General features: G+C 42.5%; 1 protein-coding gene across 1 annotated transcript in view; it reads left to right on the top strand.

The window, feature by feature from the left end:
• LOC124132960 overlaps positions 1–21,412 on the top strand; it is a 129,607-nt gene that overhangs the window by 58,122 nt on the left and 50,073 nt on the right. The window contains exons 27-39 of the mRNA XM_046497144.2: positions 2,330–2,518; positions 3,211–3,431; positions 5,061–5,313; positions 5,807–5,959; positions 7,560–7,715; positions 8,451–8,618; positions 9,363–9,449; positions 10,840–10,956; positions 12,977–12,985; positions 15,598–15,736; positions 16,598–16,731; positions 17,491–17,703; positions 18,782–19,018. Coding sequence (XP_046353100.2) covers positions 2,330–2,518; positions 3,211–3,431; positions 5,061–5,313; positions 5,807–5,959; positions 7,560–7,715; positions 8,451–8,618; positions 9,363–9,449; positions 10,840–10,956; positions 12,977–12,985; positions 15,598–15,736; positions 16,598–16,731; positions 17,491–17,703; positions 18,782–19,018 — 2,076 coding nt within the window. The remainder of the gene's footprint in view (positions 1–2,329; positions 2,519–3,210; positions 3,432–5,060; positions 5,314–5,806; positions 5,960–7,559; positions 7,716–8,450; positions 8,619–9,362; positions 9,450–10,839; positions 10,957–12,976; positions 12,986–15,597; positions 15,737–16,597; positions 16,732–17,490; positions 17,704–18,781; positions 19,019–21,412) is intronic.

The following is a 21,412-nucleotide window of genomic DNA, read 5'->3' as shown; positions in this document are numbered from 1 at the left end:
CCTCCAACTGTTTGTTTATCCTGATAGTCACAAGTCCTCTATCAGTCTTACGGAGGGGAAGCTGAGCCCTATTGTCCTCCAACTGTTCTGTTTATCCTGATAGTCACAAGTCCTCTATCAGTCTTACAGAGGGGAAGCTGAGCCCTATTGTCCTCCAACTGTTCTGTTAATCCTGATAGTCACAAGTCCTCTATCTGTCTTACAGAGGGGAAGCTGAGCCCTATTGTCCTTGCAACTGTTCTGTTTATCCTGATAGTCACAAGTCCTCTATCAGTCTTACAGAGGGGAAGCTGAGCCCTATTGTCCTCGCAACTGTTCTGTTTATCCTGATAGTCACAAGTCCTGTATCTGTCTTACAGAGGGGAAGCTGAGCCCTATTGTCCTTGCAACTGTTCTGTTTATCCTGATAGTCACAAGTCCTGTATCTGTCTTACAGAGGGGAAGCTGAGCCCTATTGTCCTCCAACTGTTCTGTTTATCCTGATAGTCACAAGTCCTCTATCAGTCTTACAGAGATGAAGCTGAGCCCTATTGTCCTCCAACTGTTCTGTTTATCCTGATAGTCACAAGTCCTCTATCTGTCTGACAGAGGGGAAGCTGAGCCCTATTGTCCTTGCAACTGTTCTGTTTATCCTGATAGTCACAAGTCCTCTATCAGTCTTACAGAGGGGAAGCTGAGCCCTATTGTCCTTGCAACTGTTCTGTTTATCCTGATAGTCACAAGTCCTCTATCTGTCTTACAGAGGGGAAGCTGAGCCCTATTGTCCTCGCAACTGTTCTGTTTATCCTGATAGTCACAAGTCCTGTATCTGTCTTACAGAGGGGAAGCTGAGCCCTATTGTCCTCCAACTGTTTGTTTATCCTGATAGTCACAAGTCCTCTATCTGTCTTACAGAGCGGAAGCTGAGCCCTATTGTCCTTGCAACTGTTCTGTTTATCCTGATAGTCACAAGTCCTGTATCTGTCTTACAGAGGGGAAGCTGAGCCCTATTGTCCTCCAACTGTTCTGTTTATCCTGATAGTCACAAGTCCTGTATCTGTCTGACAGAGGGGAAGCTGAGCCCTATTGTCCTTGCAACTGTTCTGTTTATCCTGATAGTCACAAGTCCTCTATCAGTCTTACAGAGATGAAGCTGAGCCCTATTGTCCTCAAACTGTTCTGTTTATCCTGATAGTCACAAGTCCTCTATCAGTCTTACAGAGATGAAGCTGAGCCCTATTGTCCTTGCAACTGTTCTGTTTATCCTGATAGTCACAAGTCCTCTATCTGTCTTACAGAGGGGAAGCTGAGCCCTATTGTCCTCGCAACTGTTCTGTTTATCCTGATAGTCACAAGTCCTGTATCTGTCTTACAGAGGGGAAGCTGAGCCCTATTGTCCTCCAACTGTTTGTTTATCCTGATAGTCACAAGTCCTCTATCTGTCTTACAGAGCGGAAGCTGAGCCCTATTGTCCTTGCAACTGTTCTGTTTATCCTGATAGTCACAAGTCCTGTATCTGTCTTACAGAGGGGAAGCTGAGCCCTATTGTCCTCCAACTGTTCTGTTTATCCTGATAGTCACAAGTCCTCTATCAAATACTCTACTCCCATGATCAGTACAGTGTGAAACCACATGTCACCTCACCTGTCTCGTGCCTGCCAGCAGCCTCCCATTGTATTCCTAGTTCTGACATTGAGCAGACAAGTGACATTACATGTTTCACAGCTTTGTTTTATTTATTTAAGAAATAAATGACAAGTGGGAGTTACACAAGAAAACACTGCAGGGAGAATAAACCATTTGGGGCTCACGAGTAGCTCATTATCCCTGCAGTGTTTTATTGTATGATATACAACTCACAATCATCATATATGAGATATCTACACCATATACAGCCTCTTTAAGGATGTTGATAAGATGTACGAGTTTTAAAAATATTTATCTGTCTTTTAATAATGACATCCTGAATACAATCTGACTTCGGCAATGTCGGATAAGTCCATTTATTGAACAGGGGGATAAATTTGGTATTTTCAGATATGTTCACAATTTCACATCAGTTTTCTGTACCTTTTCTCCCGAAACCAATTGTCATATCTCAACCACATTTGGATGCAATAGTTCAGCTGCATTGTCCAGCAAAATCTGTGGTGAACAACTCACTAGACACTTCCCTCTTAAAAATAATGTCATCCAATTTATGACATCATCAAGATGCCAGCGTATGTTCAAATGGCCAGAAATGATGTGATAGAACGATAGTTTTTCGTGAAATAAACCATGCTTCGTTCATCATTGTTCTTGAGTTTATCGCGTAGCTATCTTATATTTTACATTGTTCATGTTTCAGGTCCTCTTTGTCAACAGTGGACCGTGCTCATCCAGAATGGGCAGACATCTTGCCAGAACACGGCTTTCGGTAACCAGTGCACAGTCACCTGCAACTCTGGCTACACACTGTTCGAGGAGAATGACGCTGTCACTAAGACAATCCAATGTGCTTACTCTACGGGCTGGCCGACCTTCCCCCAGTGTGTCCGTGAGTTGCTTCAGGTTATTGTAGGCGTAGTGGGGTGGCCGACCTTCCCCCAGTGTGTCCGTGAGTTGCTTCAGGTTATTGTAGGCGTAGTGGGCTGGCCGACCTTCCCCCAGTGTGTCCGTGAGTTGCTTCAGGTTATTGCAGGCGTAGTGGGCTGGCCGACCTTCCCCCAGTGTGTCCGTGAGTTGCTTCAGGTTATTGTAGGCGTAGTGGGCTGGCCGACCTTCCCCCAGTGTGTCCGTGAGTTGCTTCAGGTTATTGCAGGCATAGTTGGGTGGCCGTGTGGTTATAACACTCATTAACCATGGTGAAGGCCAGGTTTGATTTCACAAATAGATTCAACATGTGAAGCTGGATATGTTGCTGGGAATTGCTAAAAACGGAGGAAAAACAACTCTCAACAGGAATTGATGTAAAATTGCTGAGAGCATGGCAGCCTGATGATCAAACCAGGCAGACCAGTGGTTGATAGCATGAACAACTAGCTATGTTAACCTCAGTTGCCTATTATGACCGACTCTTCTCCAGAAGTGCCCAAATTTCGAAAATGTTGCACAAAATTATTTTTTCTTGGAACAGCATGAATAATTTTGTTCTTTCTAGCGCAGAAGAGCTTGAGGGACAGAAGTGTTGTTAGCAATCAGAATGATTTGATGGTTAGGTGACAACATGCGTCCTTTGTATCTTTGTAGGCAAGCAGAGAAGCCCATACCGCTACGCCCCGAGTCTCCGCTACGTGACAGGGACGGTCATCACCACTGAGTGTGAAACTGCTTATCAGAATGACTTGTCTAACAAGATCGCATTTCTTCTCCCCACGCTCAGCAACCTCTGCCAGGGTCAGTCGCCTTCCCTGACGGTATCCCTTCCGACCAGCTACACCCCAGTCACCATCTCCTCCTTCGCCGGTGTGGTAAGTACAGGGTCAGTCGCCCTCCGTGACGACATCCCTCCCCACCAGCTACATCCCAGTCACCATCTCCTCCTTCGCTGGTGTGGTAAGTACAGAATCAGTCGCCCTCCGTGACGGTATCCCTTCCGACCAGCTACACCCCAGTCACCATCTCCTCCTTCGCTGGCATGGTAAGTACAGGGTCAGTCGCCCTCCGTGACGACATCCCTCCCCACCAGCTACATCCCAGTCACCATCTCCTCCTTCGCTGGTGTGGTAAGTACAGGGTCAGTCGCCCTCCGTGACGACATCCCTCCCCACCAGCTACATCCCAGTCACCATCTCCTCCTTCGCTGGTGTGGTAAGTACAGGGTCAGTCGCCCTCCGTGATGGCATCCCTACCGACCAGCTACTCCCCAGTCACCATCTCCTCCTTCGCTGGTGTGGTAAGTACAGGGTCAGTCGCCCTCCGTTACGGCATCCCTCCCCACCAGCTACTCCCCAGTCACCATCTCCTCCTTCGCTGGTGTGGTAAGTACAGGGTCAGTCGCCCTCTGTGACGGCATCCCTCCCCACCAGCTACACCCCAGTCACCATCTCCTCCTTCGCTGGTGTGGTAAGTACAGAATCAGTCGCCCTCTGTGACGGCATCCCTCCCCACCAGCTACACCCCAGTCACCATCTCCTCCTTCGCTGGTGTGGTAAGTACAGAATCAGTCGCCCTCTGTGACGGCATCCCTCCCCACCAGCTACATCCCAGTCACCATCTCCTCCTTCGCTGGTGTGGTAAGTACAGAATCAGTCGCCCTCTGTGACGGCATCCCTCCCCACCAGCTACATCCCAGTCACCATCTCCTCCTTCGCTGGTGTGGTAAGTACAGGGTCAGTTCACCTCCGTGATGGTATCCACCCCTACCATGCATAGTCTTTCCATTTTTACTGGGCATAACACTGATACTTAACTGATTTTCTCCCTTGAGTGTGCCAGGATCCTATGACCATGAGTCTGAGTCCCAGAATTGCCCTGATTTTATTTCTTAATTTGTCCACACCACACTTGACTTGTTTGTTTCACTGAAGTGATAATCATCCAAGACCTGCATGGCTTCAGGCGTTCCTCCCACATTAAGTTCACTGATCAAAGTGTCACTAAGCCCAACTTCCTGGTGTAAGGTGTATCCAAACTTACTATTACACTATGACTAACTCATCTGGGGATAATGTTGTTTTATTCTTATATTATTGTTGAAAACATATGACTCACTCTTCTTAGAACATAATATAGGAGTGGTCGTGTAGCCTTGTGGTTAAAGCGTTCATTCATCATGCCGAAGTCTTGGGTTCGATTCCCGACATGGGTACAATATGTGAAGCCCATTTCTGGTGTCCCCCAACAGGATATTGCTGGAATATTGCTAAAAGCAGCATAAAACCATGAAGTCTTGAGACTGCTGCCGTGGTCTAATTGAAGACGTCTGCCCAGAGAGTGAAGCTCCCTAGAACAAAATAGACAGTCAGGTTGCCTTGTAGACAAAGAGTTTTCTTGTCGCGCCAGAAATCCAGGTTTCATTACAACTTTAGCATGTGTGTGAAACTCAAAGCCATGTTGAACCCGACCACTGTCATGTGACAATTTCTCCCGCACTTCAGGTAACAGGAACGTTTAACCTGGAGTTTCTTCCTCACGGGTACTCAGCGAGTCAGTACTCACAGTGCGTCAACACCATCAGGAACATCTTCACCTCCAGCAACAACCTCATCAGCAGTGTCATGCAGCTTGCACAGCTGGGCAACTGTGCTGCATCGTCAACAGCGACGTACAGCAACACCGCAGCAGAGGGTGTGGGTTGTTATGGCATAGAAGAAGTCCGAAGTTCCGTCATAGAATCTGGCGACATATGTGGTGAGTTCAAATGATGTTTGTTGGACCAGATCTCATCTACTATGTCAGACTTCCTTATTTTTAGGGTCACAGAGTTTTTACACAATAATACAGGTTTTCTACAAAAATGAAATTCCTGTATATATAATTCCAATTTCAAGTATTTTTTTTTATTTCCCAAAAATGTTCACTAGGAAGGGAAAGAAATATTAACAAAATAAAATGTAGAGGTTTTAAGAATGATATTTTAAGTAATTTATTTATATATTGATAGTGACAGTAAATGAGGTGTTTTTTGTGAACATTTTGCTTATATCTGTTATTTATGAGTTTTTTATTTTATTTTCACGTTTCAAATTTTGAGTGTCGTTGTACACTTAAGCCAAGTGTGAGAAAAGCCCAGCCTTTTCTTGAAGAATGTTTGGTTATCTGCAGTCAAGTACAGAGAGAAGTGTCTGTCGTTCACCCTGTATATATGCAATTGTTAATTCTGATAATGTGTTGGTATTTCCAGTGGCCTGTCCAGCAGGTTTTGTCCTCAGTGGTGGCAAATGCAGTCAGTGCGGTCCTCACTCGTACCGGGAAATGGCATCACTCAGTTGTCTCCCCTGTCCACCACTCTCGAGCAACTTTGCCTCAGGACTCACCAGCTTGGCTGAATGTTATCGTAAGTCTGTGGAGAGGGAGGGGGGGAGGAAGGGAGTGCTGGGTGCAGGGATGCAGTATTCAGCTATAACAAGCATGTTGCTTCATTCTAATAAGTGTTAGGCCAGGCATTTTATATGTTTCGGATTACGGACCCGCCGACTCTTAATTTTTGAGAAAATGTAAAAAAAAATCAGATTTCCATTTTTTTTCCCCGCTGATAGCCACGTAGTCAGTTATTTTATTTCTTATCATCACCTTAAAAATAAAAAACATATGTATTTACCGTTGTAAACTAGTAAAGAGATACATAATCAATCTTTGTTGATCTCGAAGCCAAACATGAATTGCCTCCCATGACAATTGTCCGTGTTGTAAGTGGTAGAATTTTTATTGTTACAAATGGCGGTCTTTTGAGCACAGAATATGTTCATTAAGTTTGCCAGAGGCATTCTGCATTAAAAAAATGCATCTGGCTTTTTTTCTTTTTTTTCTTCTACAACCCTGGACTTTGGGCTGAAAAATCCATAATCCTAAGAATAAAAAAAAGCCTGGCCTTAATGTGAAGCAAGAACATATGCAATGGCATTTCCTGAAAATAATGTCACCTCTATCTCACTTGACTCCTTTGGTAATATGCAGAGTTCGCTTGTCTCACCGAAGACCCGGGTTCGATTTCCAACATGGGTACAATGTGGGAAGAACATTTCTGGTTTTCCCCGCCGTGATATTGCTGGAATATTGCTTGAAGCGGCGTAAAACACTACTCACTCACTCTCACTCATGAAGTCTTGAGACTGCCTCCGTGGTCTAGTGGAAAACGTCTGCCCAGAGAGTGAAGCTCTGGGATCGATCCCAGTAAGTATAAAATGGACTTTGACAACTATATTTTGGTTGAGAATAAAAACATAGTGTATTTAAAAAATACACAGAAATTGTGTTAAAATTATAACATATTTTAGTTCTCGCCAATCTCGCTAAAAATATAAACTATGCTAGCGAATCGCTAGCTACTGCTAATGTAAGCTCCAAACACGGATATAAGGAAGCATTTCTTCACTATTTACTACAGCTGTGTGTTTCAGTGGTGTGAAGAGTTACCATGCATGCTTGTTGGTCGTCATCCATCAAAAACACATTCGAAATACATGTACAAATATAACTTTTGGCACCTACATTATAACGCCTTTTGGCACCTACATTATAACTCCTTTTGGCACCTACATTATAACTCCTTTTGGCACCTACATTATAACTCCTTTTGGCACCTACATTATAACTCCTTATGGCGCCTGCATTATAACTCCTTTTGGCACCTACATTATAACTCCTTTTGGCACCTACATTATAACTCCTTTTGGCACCTACATTATAACTCCTTTTGGCACCTACATTATAACTCCTTTTGGCACCTACATTATAACTCCTTATGGCACCTGCATTATAACTCCTTTTGGCACCTACATTATAACTCCTTTTGGCACCTACATTATAACTCCTTGAAATTTTGTTTGTCTCCTTAACATTTTTTTGAATGGATCCTTGGGTAAAAAAGGCACAAGCAGATCATGACAGCTTGAGATGCTTTATTCATCCATTGCCTTGTCTGTTCTTCCCCCCAGGTGTGTGTCCGCAGGGGATGTTCTCCACGTCTGGGGAGGCGCCATGTAACCAGTGCCCCGAGAACACCTACAGCATCAGCTCCACCAGCTGCCAGCCCTGCCCCACCGGGCAGTTCACACGTGGGCCGGGGCACGCCTCCAGCACTGCTTGTAGAAGTAGGTGAAATGTTCATGATTCATCATTGTGAAGGGTGGGAAATCTCCAGAGTCGGGCATGGAATGGTCCCGCAGAGTAATTGTTTTATTATTATCATTGTTGATATGGTATGAGTCAGATTCTGTCACCTTAGTTGAATCCTTCTTCAAATTAGGAAAATTATATTAGTTTAATAACTCAACAGGTCTTCCTGTTTGTGTGGGCAAATAAACAACTCGGGGATGCTTATTCCAGAAATTTACCTGGATCAATTTTCGACTCCAGGTGATTCTTCGTAGTAATTTTGGGGGTCATGACATAAACATGGATGTCCAAGGCTTGTGACATGTTGCATACTTCACTTGATTTCAAAGAAGGATGCTGATGTCGAATCAAGCCAGAAACCAGAAGCTTCCGATGAACACCTGGGAGTGTTTTTCCCACCAGATAGATCTGTCAGTTATACATAAATATAAAACATCAACACCAGGAAACAACCAGCCTCGATTATCTGATGAAACAGATTCAATTGGTCGTCAAAGGCAAAACAGCACACATTTTTTGACAAATGTTGTGATTCAACCAGCCATGTTTATTTGCCTTACCCGCAATGTAAATTGTTTGCATCCATTCCCTATTTTAATGCGTGAAAGATGCAAGATGTAGATCCCAGTATGTCTTTACTGATATTCCGAGCAACACCAGGAGATGTATTCCCTACAAGGACCCTCATCATCTGTTTGTTTGTGTTGCAGGTCGCTGTCAGCCAGGGACGTACTCCAGCACCGGACTCGCACCCTGTCTCAGCTGCCCCAAAGCTTACTATCAGCCGTTGTCAGGGGCTACAACATGTGTGGAGTGTTCCCCAGACACAACTACACCAGCAGTAGGGTCTTCATCGTCGGGACAGTGCATCATTGCCAGTAGGTCTTCTTGCTTATACAGAGTCATTAGTTTAGAAACCTTGTAGGTCCAAAACCCTCTTAGTTAGAAAACCCTGTTGTCTTGAAAACCCTGTTAAACAGAAACCATTTTAGCCCAGAAATCCGAGTTGTGAACCCTGAAACGCTGTTACCCCTGAAACCCTTATTTGTCTTGAAACCAGTTATCCCAAAAACCTGTTTGTCTGAAAACCTGTTATCCCCCAAACCCTGTTTGTTTGAAAAAACAATTATACCCAAAACCCTGTTTGTCTGGAAACCTTTTATCCCCCAAATCCTGTTTGTCTGGAAACCAATTATCCCACAACCCTGTTTGTCTGGAAACCTGTTAGCACCAAACCCTTTTTATCTGGAAACCGGTTATTACCAAAATCCTGTTTGGCTGGAAGCCTGTTATCCCCAAAAACCGGTTTGTATGGAAACCTGTTATTCCCCCAAACCCTGTTTGTCTGGAAACCTGTTATCCCCAAAAACCTGTTTGTATGGAAACCTGTTATTCCCCCAAACCCTGTTTGTCTGGAAACCTGTTATCCCCCCAAAACTGTTTTATCTGTTAGCCCCAAACCATTTTTGTCGGGATACCTGTTTGTCCTGGGACCCAGTTAGTCTCCTTCCAGTTAGGATTGTCTTATTATTTTAGGATTAAAAGAAATGCCAATGATCCCTGACTATTTCTTCTCTTGCAGTAGACGTTAAATATTAACTCACTCACTCATTCTCTTGCAGTTAGTACTGTGTGTGACTCTAGCAAGTGTGCCAATGGTGGAACCTGTCGGGTCGTCAACCATGAATACTTCTGTGACTGTCCTCCTGGTGAGTGGTATATCCATACACAGGGATGTGGAAAGAAGGAAAATCACATTTTAAAAAAAACCAACTAGTCCTCAGGGAAAAAAATCAATATAATAAAAGATTTTTTTTTTTAAATTCTCCAAAAAATAATATCGTGCTTCCAGACAACCGTCATGGATTGTAATGTTTTCGATCAGAGCTTTCAGCATCATATATGCCTTTACAATTATTCACGATTCAATACTATTATCTTCGGATCATAGGTTTTCGGACATCTCATCATTAGGCCATCTCAACATTAGGCCGTCTCATTTGACCATCTCAACATTAGGCCATCTCATCATCAGGCCATCTCAATATCAGGCCATCTCAACATTAGGCCCTCTCAACATTAGGCCATCTCAACATTAGGCCGTCTCAACATTAGGCCATCTCAACATTAGGCCATCTCAACATTAGGCCATCTCAACATTAGGCCATCTCACCATTAGGCCATCTCAACATCAGGCCATCTCAAAATTAGGCCATCTCAACATTAGGCCATCTCAATATCAGGCCATCTCAACATTAGGCCGTCTCAACATTAGGCCATCTCAATATCAGGCCATCTCAAAATTAGGCCATCTCAACATTAGGCCCTCTCAACATTAGGTCATGTCAACATTAGGCTGTCTCAACATTAGGCCGTCTCAACATTAGGCCATCTCAACATTAGGCCATCTCAACATTAGGCCCTCTCAACATTAGGCCATCTCAACATTAGGCCATCTCAACATTAGGCCATCTCAACATTAGGCCCTCTCAACATTAGGCCATCTCAACATTAGGCCGTCTCAACATTAGGCCATCTCAACATTAGGCCATCTCAACATTAGGCCCTCTCAACATTAGGCCATCTCAATATCAGGCCGTCTCAACATTAGGCCATCTCAACATTAGGCCATCTCAACATTAGGCCATCTCAACATTAGGCCATCTCAATATCAGGCCATCTCAACATTAGGCCATCTCAACATTAGGCCATCTCAACATTAGGCCATCTCAATATCAGGCCATCTCAACATTAGGCCATCTCATCATTAGGCCATCTCATCATTAGGCCATCTCAACATTAGGCCGTCTCAACATTAGGCCATCTCAACATTAGGCCATCTCAACATTAGGCCGTCTCAACATTAGGCCGTCTCAACATTAGGCCATCTCATCATTAGGCCCTCTCAACGGTAGGCCCTCTCAACAGTAGGCCCTCTCAACATTGGGCCATGTCAGCAATCTCGCCATTCCAACAGTAGTCATTTTAACAATAAACATTTTGAAATATTTATTGTCTTCTTTCCGCAGCAGGTTAGTTCTGTAGACTTGTGAAAATAAGATGTATTCCTTACCCTGCTGTGTGTTTATGTTTGTGCAGCTTTCACAGGGCGTGCGTGTGAGACGGTCCTCCGGGGGTGTGACTCCAGCCCCTGCTACAACAACGCTTACTGCTTGAACAGCGGAGGCCTCGACTACACCTGCTACTGTCAATCAAGTACGTCACATCCACGCTGCAGTTATTATTAATTTAATTATTCATTTAACTTGAAACTGTTTTTTTATGATAAGGGTATGTTTTGATGCACAGGATCTGCATAATTTAAGAATGTGCAAAGCAATTACAAATTATTCCAATGAAATCGACTTTGTTCATGGAAACAAATGTTTTGCACTTCTAGTGGTTCGAATATTGCAGACTTCCACATGTTACAATATCACCGGTCGTACATGTAATAATCCTGGGGATATTATATAAAATCCTGTTTATGAGATTTAACCTGATTGGAGAAAAATATTATGGCATCAGTGGAGGTTTATGTGAATAAATATTCAGGGTTTAGAATTATGTCAAGTATCACTTTTGTGATTCATTCCATAACAAAATCAGTCCCCGCTGTATTATATTAAAAAAAATAAAAATTCTGCTGTCAATGTTTCTAAATTCTGCAACCAAATTTGAATAATTCTGCAAACAATTCTGCAAACTTTTAAGATTATTTTTCGTGAATTTCGTAGTTTGCACCTGTTTGACTTGTGGTAGGCATTTTATGATAAACATTATCACGGCTAGAACAGTTTGTTGATGTGAATCTGGAGATCACTACTGTAACCACAAAGACTTGCACTTTCAGTAAGCAATAATACAAAGGTCAACTTCACTTTAAAAGGAACTAAATATCTGTTTACACTTTAAAAACCAGCCATCAACTTGTATGTCTATTTGAAAAGTTTTGCGCAGATAAATGCAAAATTTTGCTCAAGTTTTGCACAAAATGTGATTTTCTACAAGATAAGTACTTTTCTGAACCGAGTGGACATTCCTGCAAAACATTCTGCGACCATACATTTACGGGATACAGCAGCATTAGAAATTGCCTCTAGTCCTGTAGTCCTTGCAAAACTGCCAAATAGCTAAGGTATAAAGGACTAGAAGAAATTTGCCATTTTGAAGGGTTTTGCTATATGTTATCATTATAAGGACTAGTGGACTAAAAAAGCTTCAAACGCTGTATAGTGGGGACTAATAGGTAATAAAACTGCTAGTTTTCTTGGTCTGCATCAGTTAAGACTCTCTGCAAGATCAAGGAGGTTATAAAAGCAATACAAAAGTGTTGCCAGAAAATCAACTGGTTCTTGAGTGTTCTTAAACAATGAATAATGAACTTTGATTTATTAGAAATATTCAATCAGAGCTAGGAAGTAAATGGAAAATCAATCCTTAGAAATGTTAAGTCTGTCTTTTGTGTGCAAACATGACCACTTTTCATATGCTGACATTAATCTGAACTAATATCTCATCATCATATTGTGAACAAATAAATTTGAGATTTTATGAACATCAAGGCAATGAAACATTGTAAATCCAGATGGCACAGTGCTGGGTCAGATGCCGGTTAATAAAGTTTTTTGTGGTTTAGCGCCACACTATATGTGTGGTCTGTAGAAAATCAAGTCTAGACTAGACAATCCAGTGATTGATATGAGCATCGATCCACACAATTGGGATACATTGACATGCAGCAAGCCTGACCACCCGATCCCGTTAGTCAGCTCTTACGACAAGCATGGGTTGCTGAAGACCAATTCTACCCCGGATCTTCATTGGTTCGGTCTATAAATAGTGCTGGATTAGATGCCGGTTTAGACCGAGTCCACCATGTATTCCTTTTATTACATTATCTATTCTCAACAAGATCTGAGGCAGTCGGGTAGCCTAGTGGTTAAAGCGTTCGCTCATCACGCCGAAGACCCGGGTCCGATTCCCGACATGGGTACAATGTGTGAAGCCCATTTCTGGTGTCCCCTGCCGTGATATTGCTTGAATATTGCTAAAAGCGGCGTTAAACCATACTCACTCACTCACTCACTCACCCACCCAGCAAGATCGTCTGGGAAGCAGGAGTCCTGGATAAGCGAAGTTTCACTGTATATTGTTTAAATGCATGTGTTTTTGTTTATTGTTATGGCAGTTACTTTTTCAATAATGACACTAACTCTGTCTGCTGTGTGCACAGGTTCGTCTAGTAAGTATGTGTATTACCTGCTCCTGATCTCTGCTTCCTGTGGTAGAGGTGGCGTGTGTACTACCGTAATATCATCCAAAGTAAACATTCTCATCTTGAGTAGATCTCACTCTGATTCCTCTCTTTCTGAAACAGAGATCACAAAGCGATCTTAGCGCTAAGACTGTCCTAGGCTAATTTGGAGAAGGGGCATTACAATTTTTGTCCTGAAGGACAAGCTTAGAAGCTTATCACAGTCTTTTGGGAACGTTGGTGTTCCATGTGCAAATGAAGGATCCAGCAGTTGAAATTGCCACCAATCCTGTAGTCCTTGCCAAACTGCCCAATAGGTTAGGTCTCATAAGGACAAGTAGAAATTTGCCATTTTGAAGGGTTTTGCTATATGTTGTCATTATAAGGACTAGTGGACTACAAATGCCAGTTTCTCCCACTGGAATCCATTTCAGTATAACAGAGGACTTTGGTGGAATCTTGAAGCAGTGCATGTAGAGTTCATGTCAGAGCAGCAGGCCGATTCAACATATGCACTGTAACTGTTTTGTAATTTCCGTTTCATTGAACAACACTTGGCTTCATCCATTGTGTACATCGTTTGCAACTGGCACCAGGTAGTTAGTAAAGTAAGCCGGAAGCGAACACACAACCGACTACGCCATGCTCAGAACCTCCCCCCCCCCCCCCCCCACCGTTGTTATCGACTGCACAGAATATTCAGATTGTGGGTTCATGACTTTTTAGCAGTATATTTAACAGTAGCGCTAAGATTGCTTTGTGGAATGTGACCCTGCTGTGAAACTGATCCAGCATCCTTTGGCAGCTCGCCAGATGGAATCTATATTAACTGGCTTACCCTGGGAGCCAAGTGGCTTCGTCTTTATTGTCTGCATTTTCCTGAAGAGTGCTTGATATTTCAGAAGAGCTTAAATCAACATAAATGTTTAAATAAATGATTATTTTGAAATATAAATCTTCACCTTATTGTTTCCTGTAAAGGTTTCAAAGTTAGCAGGAAAAATTAAAGAACACATTTTTTTTCAGTAAGTCATACGGTACCAGATAACAGGATAGTTTTGATATAGCGTTCTAGATTAAAGTTTTTTTGTAAAGGGTCGAGCCTGTCATTCATCGAACATTGAGGCACAGCTACATTAATTTGTAGTGAATGAAGGGCTAACTTTTTCAAAAACATTTCCTGAAAAAATATCCTTGTGATGATGGCCAGTGATAAATGTTCTTTCTCAAAAATAATTAGTACAAACAAATACAATGACTAAACAGCCATGCTTAATGTACAGTTTAGGGACGGTCGGGTAGCCTAGTGGTTAAAGCCTTCGATTGTCACGGCGAAGGCCCGCGTTCGATTCCCGACATGGGTACAATGTGTGAAGCCCATTTCTGGTGGCACCCTTCCGTTATATTGCTGGAATATTGCTAAAAACGTTGCTAAAAAAGATTGTCTATCCCTGATGTGATACCATAGATTATTTATTGTTGAATTTGTAGTACTTTGAAGAGTAGTTAGATTTGTAATTTGAAGCCTTTGCTGAGTCTTTTCTCTGACTTCTTCTCCCTGCTGCCTTATTGTCATAGCAACCAGCTGACTGATGTCATCAACCATTGGTCTGTAACCAGAATATTTAACCTTTTCTTTGATAGGTTAAATAATTTTTATCATTATTAAATCTAACTGTTCAAATGAAATAAGTGTGTGGTCAGTGTGTAATTCCAAAAAGAAATAGTTGAAATTATCCTGTTCTTTCTTTAGTGTGCTTACAGCTTGTGTAAGTATTCTTAGCTGCTTTTGGTACAAATTGCGCTTTGTGTAAGTTCCAAACTATGTCTGAGTATTGTCTGATTCTGGTGAGATTGAATCTCTGTATGATGCTTTGACATTAATTATCCATGACTGTGTTTGAAGGACCAAAACAATTCTCAACGGTTAAATTGGTTAATGAGATTTAATATGTGGTGCACTGAAAGGTATTATAAAATTGGCTTTTGGATGAACATAATAATAGTTTATATGTTTATTGAGCATCACAGACTCCAAAACAAAAATGTATGCATTTTGAGATGATGGTGGCATTTGCTTTCAAAGTGCGTCGTACTGCTTTTGCTGAAAAGTTGTTTGATCAAGGTTACAACCTTGGTAAAGCTTTTAAAATGTTTCATGGTAGACATGTTGAGGACATTTCCAAATCTGATGCATCAATGAAAACGTATGTTGGATGCAATTCCCTCTTTTGACATGTACCCTATGTTCCCGTGTTTTTTCAGGTGAACAATTGACTTGCCTTTGCATGTGTTTGTGATGGGTGCTACGGGAGGGGCAGGATATGCTCACCTTTTTGCAAACACCTTGTGTCATCACTATTTGATAGTGATTCATAAACACATGCTTATGATATAGTAGGAGTCATTAAATAGATAATTATGGAAAGGATTTTGTCTCTTTCATATTCACTGAATTACTTTATGATGAAATTAAATGATAGGACTGAAAGAATCTCATTGCTGCCAAGATAAAGACAAGGGAGATGGGATCACGAAGAGTGTATCTATGTTTACAGTTTCCATGTTCTGTCTGTGATGTTGTTGTTGTCCTTTCTCAGGTCGGTATTCAGGACAGCGATGTGAGATTGACAGAAACGACTGTGAGTTCAACCCCTGTCGCAACTATGGTTCTTGCCACGACAAAGTTGGGGCATATGCGTGTCTGTGTCCATCCTTCAGTGAATTCACTGGCAGCAGGTATGTGAAACCGTGTTCAGACAAGTTTGAGACAAAATTGTTCTTCTGTGACTGCTTCACACAATATATTTAAGAATTGACCTTCACTTTGTGTGAGTTCATTGGAGTATGAACCTTCATAGAGTGAGGTCAATACTGTATGAACGTCGGAGCTTGCTTATGATTTTTCTATCACAATTTCTTACCGCAAAGGTAGGCCAAGATCTAAACACAATTTTATTTAGTATGTGTGACCTCATGTTTACACTGACAGCCATACAACAACCAGCTATATCGCGGAATAAAACAGTTCCTCAAAAAGAGAGTTGACCATTTAGCCAATGGATGCCTAACTTGCTCTTCAGAAACATCTTACACATACACTTATAAACGTCAATTTTGCAGTCATGTGACCAACCTCTCGTCCAATGGAAAAGCTGCATATCGTGTAAACTTTCAATTAAAAAAATCATTTTAGGATATACCTGAGACAAAATTATTTATTTCCCGAATTTTCTGAAACAATATTTTTTTTACACAAACGTTCCCCCTGAATATCAAATGGTCAGTGCCTTAAAGAAGGAACCCCAAGAGGGTTCCATGTTAGAGTTGATTCCCCGGAACCTATGCTGTAGCAACCTAATAGATCGGACAGTCAGGCTCAGTAACTTGGTACCCCAATGGTGTGGATTGTTACTCACAATATCAATCACTGGATTGTCTGGATCCAGACTTGATTATTTACAGGCTGCCGCCATATAGCTGGAATATTGCTGAGTGATTAAGGTGTTAAACACACATACAGATGAAATATTGCTGAAAGTGGCTGAACGTAACATTAAAGACTCTCACTCATTGGAATATTTTCTGTTGTTGTTCCAGCTGCTCCAGACTCCGCCAGCCCTGCACAGACAACCCGTGCCCGGCCAACGCCCAGTGTGTTGCCGCCGGCAATGTGCGCCGCAAGTGTGTTTGCAGTGCAGGCTTAACCGGGCCAGACTGTACAAAAGATATTGGTAAGAAGACAAGAAACAACAGATATCATCCAAGGTGGTATTGACTACGTCTGTCAGTGTTCCTAGCCTGCTGGTCCATACTGGGGCATGGTGGCACTGTCCCCTCACAGAGCAGTATCTAGCTGCATAAAAGCTGCCAATTGTCCCAGTTTTTTGGTATTCATTATGAAAAAAAACGTAGCCTTTCTCATACCATGCATTTCTTTCTTCTTTCGATCCAAACGTTTCCCATGTGTATAAAGTGGCGATTAGAAAGAGAATGAGTTGTCGAGGGTGACTACGTGTTCAGCCCGTGTTGGTCGACCAGCAGGAAAATCATGCATGACCGAGATTGTTGGGAGGTGACCAGTGTGATGCTAGGTGTGTTCGGGTGAATTATTTCTTGAAGCACGTTTAGGCACGTTTCCACTTAGGATCGAAAGAAGAAAGAGAAATGCATCGTGTGAGACAATTTCTTCCTTAATTCATACAAATATCATGCTAATATAACCATCAAGGACTAATTTTCAAAGATACTGCTAAATAGGAGGACAATAGTTACACTGTCTGCTATGAACGCGACTAGTTTATCCAATGCTATGGAGTCTACATTTTGAGACACTATAAGCGGAAGTTGCTGTTGTCGAAATAAAACCCAAAAGATAAAAATATCAACTGAGTTTAGGAAGCACATAACTTTATTGTACTGTAGACGGTATAGTCAGGCTTTGGTGTCCCGACCAGAGAGATAGTTAAAAACTGATTCGCTGTTGCTTTCAGATGAGTGCCTGTCCAACCCTTGTCTGAACGGAGGCACGTGTCGCAACGGCAACAACAGCTTCTCCTGTGAGTGTGGCAGCGACTACGGTGGCAAGGTGTGCGAGGTCAGGAATGATCAGTGTTTCTCCAACTCCTGTGGCAGCCAGGGAACCTGTGTGGACGACTACATGACGGGCAGGACTCTCTGTGTCTGTGCCAGCGGATATGAGAGTGGTAAGTCGAAACACAAAGTTCTCCTTGGTGAAGCCATGACCTTATCTGATTGGCAGCATCAGGGAATACCATACTATTCTAGCAACAACAACTCCAGGTCCCCGCTGAAAAGATTGTCCACAGTGAGGGTGAAACGATACATCGGTGCATCATGAGTTGTCATGTGACGATACGAGACACAGTATGTTTTCTTCTGTATCAATAACACGCCGAAGACCCAGGTTCGATTCCCGACATGGGTACAATATGTGAAGCCCATTTCTGGTGCCCCCCGCAGTGATATTGCTGGAATATTGCTAAAAGTGGCGTTAAACCATACTCACTCACTCACTGTATCGATAAAAGATGATACATTTGCTAAAATAAATAACTTACAACTTTGTCAGTCAAATATTGCAACATGTGTTATAATTAGCTTTAAGTTAACTTCTAAAAATAGCAGCTACGAAAACATGGCTCCAGCTAGCTGTTCTTTTGGACCTTTATTTTTTTAAGTTTCCACATGATTGGACATAAATATGCGTATCGCGATACGTATCGTATCGTGACCTATGTAACATGATACGTATCGTATCATGACCTTGCTGTATTGTTTCCGCCGAGTCCGCAGTTGTGGGGATGAATGCTGTTAACAAATCCGATAGATTTGCAAGTGAGGTGTGCATCAGGAACAACTGCGATGTCCACTTGCTGAATAAACCTAACAAAACATACAACTTTATGGATAACAGCTTCTGGATTATTGCATATAGCGACAATTCGATGTGGATTCTTACACCGTTATCCCACCTCTTGCACCTAATACAAGGTTGTAGTCACTCTAGCTTGATAACGGTGTAAGAATCTACATCAACACATACTATATGCAATAAACCAGAAGTTGTTATCCATAAAGTTGTATGTTTTCTTATTTACTCACCTACTTCTAGAATGCCAATCAAACAGTGAATAAACCTATAAAGAGCATCAAGCCTGAGCTACTTTGGACAATAGTTTTCCTCCAATTCTTCACCACAGATCTTGGCGTATCATTTGATATAAATCTGTCAACCGTTTTTTATATTGATTTTTTTTCCAGTGAACAACGTGTGTGTGTTGAAGAATCTCTGCTCCAGCACGCCCTGTATGAATGGCGCCACGTGTGAGTCCAACGCATTCAGCTACAGCTGTAGGTGTCTGCCGGGGTACGAGGGCTTCCAGTGCCAGCATGAGACGGACGAGTGTGCGTCAAACCCATGTAAAAACGGCGCCACGTGTGTGGACAACTACCTCGACTATGCCTGCATCTGTGACCCGGCGAATCCCGATACTGGAGGTAGGTGTCTCTGCTGTCACAGTTCCTTCCAGGCTGCAAAGTTTGTTTCTTTTCCTAAAGAGCCATATGTTCCTAACAGTTGTTTTCAGGGCATGTTCCCGAGGCAAGTGAGTTAACTGACTATAAAATTCCAGTTTCCACCCTTGCCGAACTAGGCTGGTATTATGGAGTTACATTTTGGCTGGACTAACGAGTCTATGCATAGTCCCATCAAAATCGCGCACCAAATTCGAAATCTAGTTAGTAAACTGTCGTGCAGATTTCAGTGGATTGCAGGATTTGCAAAGCATGTGCACCGCCAACTCATTGTCAGCAGATATTTTCCAAATCTTATCATGTTTTTAATCAAGGTGCTCACGTGATTTGATGCATTTCGCGATGTAAGACCGGTTTTATCACAATATAGCTCTTGATTATTGATCAGATCATCCTGACTGGGCGCCACTATTTTGTGTGAAGCAAACGCAAATGATACGAGAGGTAGAATCTGATTGGTCCAGAAGGGATATAACTGGTAATAGCCACTGGTGGCTCTACGTTCGAGCCCAGGAATTCCAGCCTAGTTCGGCAAGGGTGGAAACTGGACTTTTAAAGTCAATTAACTCTCTTGCCTCGGGAAGATGTTTTCAGGGAGACAATGTGAAATTCAAGAAGCCAGGTGAAAAATCAAGGAGCCAAACTTAAACATTATAGTCAGTATTGTGTAATACTGTTACAGCATATCTAATCTGCCCAACTGCATCGATGTGGATTTCTACATTTGGTGTACCAAGCTTTGTCATCCTACCCATTTGTATCGACCGATGCTCATGATGTATGATGACTGGGCAGCCTGGCCCAGACTTGATGATTTACAGCTGCTTACAGTATATTTTTGTTGGAGGGGTTTGTCTCTTGATAACAGGCTTAGTTACGTTGGCCTGCTGTAGTTCCTACTTGATCTCTCCAGCCTATCAGTGGTGTTGTACTTGCATGCACTGCTGTTTGAGGAGCACTGGCACAGCACTCACAGACAGCACCAACTTGACATTTATTAACACTGACATAATGCCAGACTCTTCCATACTCTCACAGGCATATGATAGTCCTAGCTCAGAAACACCTGGTGTTAAGGCCACCTCACAGGCTGATAATAGTCCTAGCTCAGAGACATCTGGTGTTGACACCACCACACAGGCTTATATTAGTCCTAGCTCAAAGACATCTGGTGTTAAGACCACCTCAAAGGCTTATAATAGTTCTAGCTCAGAGACACCTGGTGTTAAGACCACCTCACAGGCTTATAATAGTTCTAGCTCAGTGACACCTGGTGTTAAGACCACCTCACAGGCTTATAATAGTCCTAGCTCAGTGACACCTTGTGTTAAGACCACCTCACAGGCTGATAATAGTCCTAGCTCAGAAACACCCGGTGTTAAGACCACCTCCCAGGCTTATAATAGTCCTAGCACAAAGACCTCGCATTGAGACCACCTCAAAGGCTTTTAATAGTCCTAGCTCAGAGACCTCACATTAAGACCACCTCACAGGTTTATAATAGTCCTAGCTCAGAGACAGCTGGTGTTAAGACCACCTCACAGGCTCATGAAAGTCCTAGTTTAGAGACACCTGGTGTTAAGACCACCTCACAGGCTTATTATAGTCCTAGCTCAGAGACCTCGCATTAAGACCACCTCACAGGTTTATAATAGTCCTAGCTCAGAGACAGCTGGTGTTAAGACCACCTCACAGGCTCATGAAAGTCCTAGCTCAGAGACACCTGGTGTTAAGACCACCTCACAGGCTCATGAAAGTCCTAGCTCAGAGACACCTGGTGTTGAGATGCATGTCATCAATCCCAATTGCGTGGATTGATGCTCATGATATCAATCACTGGATTGTCTGGACTGGATTATTTACAGAACGCTTCATATAGCTGGAATATTGCTGGGTGTGGCGTTAAACAACAAACACTGGATATCTAAAACTGAATATTTTGTTTCTTGTCAACACTATGAACACCAGACCCATGGAGATCCAGGCTAGAATTGGTCTTCAGCTACCCATGCTTGCCGTGAGAGGCAACTATTAGGATCGGGTGGTCAGGCTCGCTGACTTGGTTGATGCATGTCATCATATCCCAAATGCCTGGATCGATGCTTGTGATATCAATCACAGGATTATCTGGCCCAGACTTGATTATTTACAGAACACTGTCATAGTGTTATATTTCTGTGTGTGGCGTTATACAACAAACAAACAAACAAAACAAACAAATATCATATCAAACAGCATATTAAACACTTGTTGGTTTGTTGGTGTCAGACTCAATAATTAACAGGCCACCTTGATATAGCTGGAAGATTGGCAACTGAGTTACACAACAAACAAACAAACCCTATATAGAACTTGTCA

The sequence above is a fragment of the Haliotis rufescens genome, unplaced genomic scaffold (genome assembly GCF_023055435.1).
Source record: "Haliotis rufescens isolate VD_foot unplaced genomic scaffold, xgHalRufe1.0.p SCAF_18, whole genome shotgun sequence".
Taxonomy (NCBI): domain Eukaryota; kingdom Metazoa; phylum Mollusca; class Gastropoda; order Lepetellida; family Haliotidae; genus Haliotis; species Haliotis rufescens.
This window is presented reverse-complemented; position numbering and strand designations above follow the sequence as displayed.